The sequence below is a fragment of the Nicotiana tabacum genome, chromosome 8, assembly GCF_000715075.1.
Source record: "Nicotiana tabacum cultivar K326 chromosome 8, ASM71507v2, whole genome shotgun sequence".
Taxonomy (NCBI): domain Eukaryota; kingdom Viridiplantae; phylum Streptophyta; class Magnoliopsida; order Solanales; family Solanaceae; genus Nicotiana; species Nicotiana tabacum.
Window position 1 is genome coordinate 153,314,395 of NC_134087.1, and position 11,614 is coordinate 153,326,008.

Consider the following 11,614-nt stretch of genomic DNA (forward strand, 5'->3'; position numbering starts at 1 on the left):
AGCATCGTTGCTCCAAACTCCAGTATATTATGCTGGACCGGTATACTTGCTGGAACTCCAGTATATTATGCTGGAGTTCTAGTGTACTTATGATGGAACTCCATCATATTATGCTGGAGTTCCAACATACTTATCTTGGAACTCCAGTATAATATGTTGGAGTTCAAGTATAGTTATGCTGGAACTCCAACATAATATACTGACATATTTTCCGGGTTTTGAACATTGTTTTCGCTCAAATTTATCCTTACATGAAAAGTAGCTAAATTTCGATTACTTTTGAAACTGGACTATTTTTGAACGACCAGTTGTAAATCTAGCTATTTTTGAATTTCACCCGGCTATTTTGTGCACTTCACCCACTTCAAATGAAACTACTAAGTAAAAATAGTACGGGCTAGCTAGTTTTCGGACTAGTCATTCAAAAATAGCCAACATTTGCAAAGTCAATGAAAAATAGCCATTATTTTGCTGCAACAGGGACCGATCCAGCGTAATATACTGGAGATCAGTGCACCTGTGTATAAACTTCCAGCATATTATGCTGGAACTCCAACACGCGAAAAGTTTCAGCATAATATACTGGAGATTAGAGCACTTGTGTATGAACTTACAACATATTATGCTGGACCGATATATTATACTGGAACTCTAGTATATTATGCTGGAGTTCCAGTATACTTATGCTGGAACTCCATTATAATATACTGGAGTTCCAGTATATTTATGCTGGAGTATTTTTCGGATTTTGAACAGTGTATTTGTTCAAATTTATTTTTACATAAAAAGTGGCTAAATTTCGATTACTTTTGAAATTGTGTCTATTTTTGAATTACCACCTGTAAATCTTAAATCTGTCTATTTTTTAATTTCTCCCAATTGTTAATGGATTATCTTCTTTGGCCATGACGACTGAAGCACCACCACCACTCTTCCATAGCTTCCAACTCTCCCCTGAAATGAATCTGTAGGTTCCTCTCTCTCTCTCCACATTTGGAGTCTAAACCCCAGCCCCAATTCTTGGTTGAGTAAGATTCTTGCTTTGTTTGTTCATACTATTTTTGATGGTTTTGCACTTTTTATTTGATAATTTGCTCTAAGAAATTTTGACGGTGTGGTAATTAGCATAACAATTATCATGGAAGCAGCTTCTGTAAACACATTTCCTAGCTTCCAAAGACCTCCTTCCCATACCACAATGAACAATTTCTTGCTCTTTGATCCTGCAAAGACTTCATTTTTAACTAGTAATCCAGGAATTAAATTATCCTCCAAGTTTCATATTCTATTCCACAAGACTTGTCGTTTAGCTCCCAATTCATTAGGGAATAAAATATTAATTGATAATAAACAAGAAGAAGAAAAAGATGATGGTAGTGCTGATGGTTCTAGTGATAGTAAAAATGAGGAAAACCCGGTCAATGTGGACTGGGAAGCAAAGTTCCTTGGAAAGATTGACCCATCTGAAGATGTTTTGCCTGAGAAGAAGAAGAAAAAAAAGATAAACTCTAGATTGCTCAAGGATACTGAAACAATGGACTGGTGTATGAATGCTAGAAAAGTTGCTCTCAAGTCTATTGAAGCTAGAGGATTGACCCCTGTTATAAAGAGTATGGTTAGTGGTAATAAAAAGACCAAAAAAAAGAAGAAGAAAATAAAGTCCAAGGTTGATAAGCGAAACCCGGATGAAGAAATTGATGAAGACTCTGAATTAGACTCGGATGATGAAGATCTTGATTTGGATGCTGAAATTCCTCTAGGCAATGCAAGTCACCTTAAGAGGACAGTTAGTATGTTTGCTGATGGTATGTTTGAGGAACAGAAAGCTAAAACCATGGAAACGTTTGTCCAAAGGCTATCTGAGTTTGCAGGACCATCAGACCGTAAGAAAGAAATTAGCTTGAATAAAGCAATTGTTGAAGCAATGACGGCTGAGGAGGTGTTGGAAGTTACTGCTGAGACGGTCTCAGCTGTTGCAAAAGGGCTTAGCCCTTCGCCTCTTTCTCCATTAAATATAGCCACAGCTCTGCATAGAATAGCGAAGAACATGGAGAAAGTTTCAATGGTTAGGAGTAGAAGGTTGGCATTTGCTCGCCGGAGAGAGATGTGTATGCTTGTTGGCATTGCTATGACTGCTTTGCCTGAGTGCTCGGCACAAGGTGTTTCAAATATTGCGTGGGCGCTGTCAAAGATTGGCGGTGAGCTTCTCTATTTGACAGAAATGGATAGAGTGGCAGAAGTGGCATTGACTAAGGTTGATGAGTTCAATACACAAAATGTTGCTAATGTAGCTGGGGCTTTTGCTTCAATGCAGCATTCTGCTCCAGAACTATTTTCGGGGTTAGCAAGAACGGCCTCAGGCATAATCCATACTTTTCAGCCTCAAGAGATTGCTCAAGTCTTGTGGGCTTTTGCTTCTCTGAATGAGCAAGCTGGTCCCATGCTCGATTCTCTTGATAATGTTTTTAGTCATGTCAGTCAATTCAAATGCAGCTTGAGTGATGGTAAACTACCTTATATTAAAGAAAGGACAGCAGATGGTATTGCAGATGTTGAGTCTGGAGCTATTAACTATCCCGTGCTAATGTTTAATAGGGATCAGCTTGGTAATATATCATGGTCTTATGCTGTTCTTGGGCAGATGAATCGAGTTTTCTTTGCTAATGTATGGAATACTCTCAGCTATTTTGAGGAGCAACGAATATCCGAGCAGTATAGAGAAGACATTATGTTTGCTTCCCAAGTTCATCTTGTGAACCAATGTCTCAAGCTAGAGTATGCGCATCTTGACTTATGCCTTAAAGGTGAACTGGAGGAGAAAATTTGCAATGCTGGAAGGACAAAACGGTTCAATCAGAAGGTTACTTCCTCATTTCAGAAGGAGGTTGCTCGCCTTCTTGTCAGCACTGGACTAGATTGGGTAAGAGAATATGCGGTGGATGGTTATACTCTGGACGCAGTCGTTGTTGACAGAAGAGTTGCTCTTGAGATAGACGGTCCTACTCATTTCTCAAGGAACTCAGGTGCTTATTAATTTATTATCATCTGCAGACCTGTTAGTATCATTATTCATAAGTCTCCCAAAAATTAGAAGGTAACATTTTCTCAAATTGGTGATGACATTAGTACCTCCTTGCAGGAATCCCCTTGGGACATACAATGCTAAAACGCAGATATATCACTGCTGCTGGTTGGAGGCTCATATCTGTCCCTCATCAGGAAGTGAGTGTTTTGGCATATTTTCATTTTTGATAAGTTATATTTCATTGAGGTTAAGGCATTCTTATCTTAATATCTTAAGTTAATTAACTACTTCTTACCTTCCCTTCCTGCCTAAAAAAAAGGGAGAAAACTGGTGGCCACATGGGAAATACTGAAGAATTTCCACCCAACATTAGGTTCACGTTCTCTCCTGTATTTGATATTTTCCTCCCTCATTCATCACTTACTTAACGAGCAACTAAATGTCAAAGAAAAATAGATAGACAGACAGATTGATGATATGTGTGATACAAACAATGCTTGCAGGGAGGAAGGGTCTGGGTTTAGCATTATACCTCACCCCCTCTATCTTCGAAAAATGAGCAAACCAAGTGATAGCAAACCTCCATGTCTATTCCCCCAGCTTATCCCCTGATTCTCCTCATTCATTCATGAGGCAAGAGCCTGACCTATTTTGAAGGGTGAGTAACCATGGACTTCCTAAAATGATTTTTGAAAAAATACCATGGGCTTCCTATGAACCATTACCAAAAGTTCCATTTGCCAAGTGCCAAACCATGTGAAGTTGCATGTGGGCCCTTGGCAAGTTGCTCCCCAGAAGTTCCGGATGTTATGGCCAACTTAAGAAACAAATTTTCTTCACAGCTATTTTTGGAGGGAGAGGAAATGAGTTGTTAAATCATTCTCTTCTCGTGAGAGCTGTTTCGATTAATGAATAGCTCTCTAGGTGTTATTATGACAGTAGAGCAATTCAATCCAATGAGGAAAACTATCCGGAGCAGCTTCAATAATTAGATGTTGGTCTGACACTGTATTTACCTCCTTTCTCACTTTATATTAACAATTTGTTAAGATAGGTCATAGACTCATACTCAAGTATGAAAGGACATCTTTTTGAGCATAGACATAACAAAGGCAAAGGATAAATTGACTGAGTGGTTCTTGTTGATTCTACTTTGCAGTGGGAAGAGCTCCAAGGAGGGTTTGAGCAGTTAGAGTATCTCCGTGGCATTATTGAAGGGAGCTTCAATGTGGAAATGGAAGATGGTCATTCAAGTATAGAATAGGGAAATCTATAGCTGTATTTTACTGTGTTTGCTCTTCGTTCCTCTGTCATATAGCTGATATATATATATTTCTCTTACTTTTCAAATTGAGATTGTGCTAATGCGGATTACTTCAATTTTTGATGGGCAGTATTTGTTAAACTACTTAGACGATTCATATAACCGACTCAAATAGTTTATAGTTGAGGTGTAGTTGATTGATTGAACAATATACACCACAAATTCTAGAGTGAGATATATCAGCAACCTTTCTTGTCTTACCAATAAGCTCAGAAGAATGTTGTTTGAGATGCAAGTCCCAATAAAAGATGTATACTCTTTGTTCAGTGACATCTTTATATCTCTTCTGCACTTAGCTTGTTCAATGTACAGTGAGAAGATAGATGCAAATGAAACCAGATCGATGACTTTCTGCATTAAGTTGATCATGTAACTACTCTCTCTTCCTCCCTCATTTAGACAGTAAAACTTCACTTTTTGGACAGACAATTTAGGCCTATATTGTTTTCTCCATTTTTCTTTTCTCTTACCCATGGACAACCACTAATGCTTGCATTAGAGTAGGTTGTTTATATCACGCCCCTTAGGTTCAGGCGCCTGTGTGAACGCGAGATGCCTTTTTACCCAGCTTACTTTGGGTGGAAGACAAGTGTGACTGGATTTAATTGATGTAACTAGCCTCTAATATTTCCGGTATCCTGCATCATGGTGACAAATATTTTTTTGCTCTGTTGGTGTGACAATGTTCCTGTTGTGAAGTCCTCTTGGTGGGGTACTGAGATCACTTCTGCTTAAAGATGGAGATTTATGAATTTCCTACTTAATATCAATCCTCTTTGTTGTTGAGAATCCTTTAAGGGTATGTTTGGAAAGCCATCGGGTAATTGGAATTGGTGTAATTACAATTACATAATCTAATAATTACACAATATTATAGTTACAACAACCTGTTTGTTTGTCATAATGTCATAAATTCATGTGACTGTCTTAGAATTGTCCCTGAGCATACAGTACTTATTTGAATATGTTGTCCATCTGTTCCAAAATAGTGTTCTTATTACGACGTCATCGATTTATTAAGAAACTTAAATTGATTTTTTGTTTTTATATAAGTAAGCTTTTTGTGTTACAAAAAAAGTTTGACCACCTATATATCGGATTGCGTTCATGGTGTCGAGCAATAAAAGTAGAATTAAGAAAATCTCAGTGTAAGGCTGGCTAATGGATAGTAAGTTGATTAACAGCGTAAAGTACAAATTAAAACCAAGAATATATATGGATTTAATATAAGATATAAAGTGTCTGCATGATATAAGGAAATGCTATTGGACAAACTGGCAAGCCAACAAAACGAATATTACGAGGACGACGTTCCCACAAATGCAGAGAATGATAAAGGAAAAAGCGTTGAAGGTTCAATCCCTCTCTCTCATGATGATAAACAACGACTCTATCTCCCATGGCGCTACTCTGTAATCATTAAGGCCTTTAGACGTAGAATGCCCCACCACTATCTTCGCTCTAAACTGATTGAAATATGGAAACCATCCGAACAGTTAATCTTAATTGACCTAGGATGAGACTTCTTCATAGCCAAATTCAGCTTAGAGGAAAATATGGTAAAGGCACTACACCTAGGACCATGGTTCATCTCAGGAAACTTCCTATCAGTACGGAAATGGGAACCTAAGTTTGTCCTACAAGAGGCCACTCTCTCATCCACTGCCATTTGGATTCGCCTCTCACAACTGCCAACAGAGTTCTACGATAAAGAAATTCTAGAAAAAGTGGGAAGAAAGCTGGGCAAATTGTTGAAAATTGACCAATGCACCTCCTCCACCCTCAGGGGAAGATACGCTCGCATATGCATTCAAGTTCCCCTTGAAACCTCGGTGGAAACCTCAGTCATAATTGGAGATCACAAACAAGCAGTGATCTATGAAGGGGAAGGGACGCTTTGCACGTCTTGTGGCAGAATTGGTCACATCTCAAAGGGATGCAACGACCGAAAACCTCAACCCACAGCCCCACCAGAAGCACCAGAAACTTCCGGAAAAACTGTGGAACTAAGGGAAGAAAATGAGTGGAAAACTGTCACCTTCCCACGAAGGAAAAAGCAAGGACATGCAAAATCAAATGACAAAAATGGAACTGCGTCAAATAGCCAACAACAAAATACACATGCTCAACATATCCAGGTAAATATGTTCGATGCAAATTCAAGTAAGTTTCTTCAAACTCAAAACGTTCGGTACAATTCAATAAAAACCAATCTCAACCCTGTCACGACCCCAGTTCGTCCTCCGTAAACTGTCGTGATGGCACCTAGTCTATGACTAGGTAAGCCTAACAAATGCGAAACATAAACGAAACTTGCGGAAGAAATAATCAAAAGCCAAAATAATCGAATGAAAACAATAGTTAAAATGCCACTCGACATCTACAACACAACATTCTCAGAATCAAGTACACTATCCCAAAACCCGAAAACTCACGGAACCACAAGCCTTTGGATATCTACAATGTCTAACTCCAGAATATCTAACAAGGGAAAGAAATACAGAAGGGCAAATGTTCAAAAGCTAGAATAGAAAGGGACTCCTTGGTCTGCGGAGGCGGCAGATATACCTCGAAGTCGATGGAGCAGTCGCCTCACCTCAAGGGTGATAGGACTAAGTCGCAGTACCTGGATCTGCACATGAAAAACATGCGCAGAAGGGGCATAAGTATACCACAACGGTACTCAGTAAGTGCCAAGCCTAACCTCGGTCGGGTAGTGACGAGAAAAGTCAGGGCCCTACTGAGGTTAAATAAAATATAAAGTTTGATAGTGTAGAACAGAACAATATAAATAAATACAGCGGTAAAAGTAACACAGGATATAAAAAGGGCAACAACAATTATTACAGAGACAAGGCAAAACACGGAAAGAAATGCGACTTAACACCAAAATAACAACTGGGGGTCTCCCAGGATACTGTCCTGTAGTCCCATATGTACATATCTAATGGATCTCCCGAGATCCCATCCCGTAGTCTAACTCATAGTGCACGGGGATCTACCGGAATCCCGTTCCGTAGTCCCAAATGTAAATACCCAGTACTGGGGAAATCTACCGGATGCATTCCCGTAGTTCCATATAACTGTGTAGGGGGATCTACCGGAATCCCACATCCATAGTCCCAAAATAAACAGACAAGGGGGAGCTACCGGAATCCCACATCCGTAATCCCAAAATAAATATACAACAGCAACAAGAAAATATACAGAAATGGAAAAATTTCATATTAAGGCAACAAGTGATTCTAGCCTAGCATGTTGCACAAAATTCAAGTAAGGCAGATTGAGCAAATAAAGCAATTAAGTCACTTAGACATGCTTTCCTAAGCTAACAACAGACTTAATAGTACAAGTAATAAAACACAGGAAATGAAACATAATAGTGATTACTTAATGAAAACACAATTTTCAACAATTAGCACAAGTACGCACTTGTCACCTCACGTACAAGGCATTTCAATTATCAAATATACCAATGCTAAGGGGAAGGTCCCCCACACAAGGTTAGACAAGCCACTTACCTCGAACCGGCTCAAAATCAACCCGAAACCACACTCTTGCCACGAGTACTCGACTCCAAATGGTCCAAATCTATTCAATTCAATTGCATAATGTAAATAACACTTCATGTATCTGATTCTACAAAGAAATTCTAAGCTAATACGCGAAATTAGGTAAAATGACCAAAATGCCCCTCGGGCCCACATCACGGAATTGGGTAAAATTTATATTTTTAGAATCCTCACACTCTTCTGAGTTCATGCATACCAAAATTATCCAAATCTAAGGTCAAATTCCCAATCAAAAGTCGAATTCTAGGTCTAAGAACTTTCTTCCAATTTTCCCCAATTTTCATCTCCAATCCGAAATTAAATGATGAATTAATGTTTGGATTAATGGGTTACAAGCAAAAAGAAGTTAATAATCGTTACCCAATTGATGTCTCTGAAAATCCCTCAAAACCTCGCTCAAATCCAAGCTCCCAAGCTTTAGTTTTCACAAAAATGGCTAACCCTCGACTTTGAAATTTTATATTCTGCCTAGACGCGTTCTTCTTCGCGAATGCGAGACTACTATCGCGAATGCAATGCACAAATAAATCTACTGGCCAACTTCCTCTTTTGCGAATGAGAGGTTCACTCGCGAACGCGTAGCTCACACTTGCAGACCTTACGTGAACGCGAGGACCATGTCGCAAACGCGAAGACCAACAGGTCCATACCTTCGCGAACGCGGGACCTCATCGCGAACGTGAAGCATGATTCAACTGGTTCACTCAGATGCTCTACGCGAATGGGAGACCCTCTCGCGAACGCGATGAATGTTTCCTATGCAACACAACAGCAGAAAATCTGCAATCTTTCCAAGTCCAAAAATGGTCCGTTGAGCATCCCAAACACACCCGAGGCCCCCGGGACCTCAACCAACCATGCCAACCAATCCTAAAACATCATTCAAACATGTTCCAACCTTCGGAACGCTCAAAACAACATCAAAACACCTATTTTTCATCGGATTCAAGCCTAAGAATTTCAAAAACTCTAAAAATACGCTTTCGATCAGAAAGTCTATCAAACCTTGTCCGAATGACCTGAAACTTTGGACACACGTCACATTAAACACTACAGAGCTTCTCCAACTTCCGGAATTCCATTCCGACCCTCGGATCAAAATTTCACTATCGAACAGGAAACTTCAAAAATTCAACTTTCTGTATTTCAAGCCTAAATTAGCTACAGACCTCCAAAACATAATCCGAACACGCCCTTAAGCCCGAAATCACCCAACAGAGCTAACGGAATCATCAGATTTCCATTCCGAGGCCGTATTCACACTGTTCCGACTACAGTCAACTTTCCAACACTTAAACTCTCATTTAGGGACTAAGTGTCCCAAAACTCTTCGAAACTCAAAATCGAACATCCTGACAAATCAAAATAGCAGAAATAAACTTGGGGAAAGCAGTTAATGGGGATCAGGGCGTAAATTCTTAAAATGACCGGTTGGGTCGTCACATCCTCCTACACTTAAACATCCTCGAACGAGCATAGAGACATACCTGAAGTAGTGAAAAGATAAGGGTAACGGCTGCGCATATCCTGCTCAGTCTCCCAGGTCGCCTCCTCGACCGGCTGGCCCCGCCACTGAACCTTTACTGATGCAATGTTCTTTGACCTTAGCTTTCTAACCTACCTGTCCAATATTGCCACTAGCTCCTCAACATATGATAGATCCTTGTCGAACTGGACTGAACTGAAATCCAACACGTACGACGGGTCACCGTGATACCTACGAAGCATCGAAACATGAAATATCGGATGAACTCCTGCCAAGCTGGGAGGTAAGGCAAGCTCATAAGCAACCTTCCCAACATGCCTCAATATCTCAAAAGGACCAATAAACCTCGGACTCAACTTCCATTTCTTCCCAAATCTCATAACGTCCTTCATAGGCGAAACTCGAAGCAGGCTCTCCAACCATATAGGAAATATCATGAACCTTTCGGTCCGCGTAACTCTTCTATCTGGACTGGGCTGTACGGAGTCTATCCTGAATCACCTTGACCTTCTCCAAAGCATCCCGAACCAAGTCTGTGCCCAATAATCTGGCCTCACCCGACTCAAACCAACCCACCGGGGATCTACACCATCTACCATATAAAGCCTCATATGGTGCCATTTGAATGCTGGACTGATAGCTATTGTTGTAAGCAAACTCTGCCAATGGCAAGAACTGATCCCAAGACCCTCCAAACTCAATCACACACGCACAGAGCATATCCTCAAGAATCTGAATAGTGCGCTCGGACTGTCCGTCTGTCTAAGGGTGAAATGCTATAATTAACTCCACCCGAGTACCCAACTCATGCTGAACGGCTCTCTAGAACCATGATGTGAAATGAGTACCTCTATCTGAAATGATGGAAACCAGAATACCATGCAGACAAACAATCTCCCAGATATAGATCTCCGCCAACCGCTCCGAGGAATAAGTAGTACACACATGAATAAAGTGAGCAAACTTGGTCAGCCGATCCACAATCACCCAAATAGCATCGAATTTTCTCAAAGTCCGTGGGAGCCCAACTACAAAGTCCACGGTGATCCGCTCCCACTTCCACTCTGGAATCTCTATCTGCTGAAGCAACCCACCTGGTCTCTGGTGCTTATACTTCACCTATTGACAGTTGAGACACCGAGCTACGAATCCAACTATATCTTTCTTCATCCGCCTCCACCAATAGTACTGTCTCAAATCCTAATACATCTTCGCGGCACCCGGATGGATGGATTACCGTGAACTATGGGCCTTCTCTAGAATCAACTCTCGAAGCCCATCAATATTGGGTACACAAATCCGACCCTGCATCCTCAATACCCCATAAATCACCAATAGTCACATCTCTGGCATCACCGTGCTGAAACTTGTCCTTGAGGACAAGAAAATGAGGGTCATCATACTGCCGCTCCCTGATACGATCAAATAAGGAAGACCAAGAAACCACGCAAGCTAGAACCCGACTGGGCTCCAAAAGATCCAATCTCACAAACTGGCTGGCTAAGGCCTGAACATCCATCGCCATAGGCCTCTCCGATGTTGGTAAATAAGCCAAACTCCCCAAACTCTCTGCCCAGCAACTCCAAGCATCGGCCACCACATTGGCCTTGCCCGGGTGGTACAAAATAGTGATGTCATAGTCCTTCAACAACTCTAACCACCTTCTCTAGCGCAAATTTAGATCCTTTTGCTTGAATAGGTGCTGCAAGCTTCGGTGGTTAGTATAAATCTCACAGGGAACCCCGTATAAATAATGGCACCAAATCTTCAGGGCGTGAACAATGGCAGCTAACTCAAGGTCGTGAACATGGTAGTTCTTCTCATATATCTTCAACTATCTGGATGCGTAGACAATCACCCTACCATCCTGCATCAACACCGCTTTGAGGCCAATCCTCGAGACATCACAATAGACCGTATAAGACATCGAACCTGTAGGTAATATCAAAACTGGGGCTGTAGTCAAAGCTGTCTTGAGCTTCTGAAAGCTCGCCTCACACTCCAACGGAGCACCCTTCTGGGTCAACCTGGTCATAGGGGTTGCAATCGATGAAAACCCCTCCATAAAACGACTGTAGTAACCTGCCAGGCCAAGGAAACTGTAGATCTCGGTAGCTAAGGATGGTCTGGGCCAACCTTGCACGACCTCTATATTCTTCGGATCCACCTGAATACCCTCACTCGATACCACGTGGCCTAAGAATGCC

At 41.0% G+C, this 11,614-nt stretch overlaps 1 protein-coding gene across 1 annotated transcript; it reads left to right on the forward strand.

Annotated features, from left to right (window-relative positions):
- Positions 1-872: 872 nt before the first annotated feature.
- LOC107769616 (RAP domain-containing protein, chloroplastic) lies at positions 873-4,448 on the forward strand. The gene is made up of 3 exons (XM_016588852.2): positions 873-3,023; positions 3,140-3,222; positions 4,185-4,448. Exons 1-3 carry the CDS (start codon positions 1,139-1,141, stop codon positions 4,287-4,289), a joined length of 2,073 nt encoding a protein of 690 aa, XP_016444338.1. The 5' UTR covers positions 873-1,138; the 3' UTR covers positions 4,290-4,448.
- Positions 4,449-11,614: the final 7,166 nt, after the last annotated feature.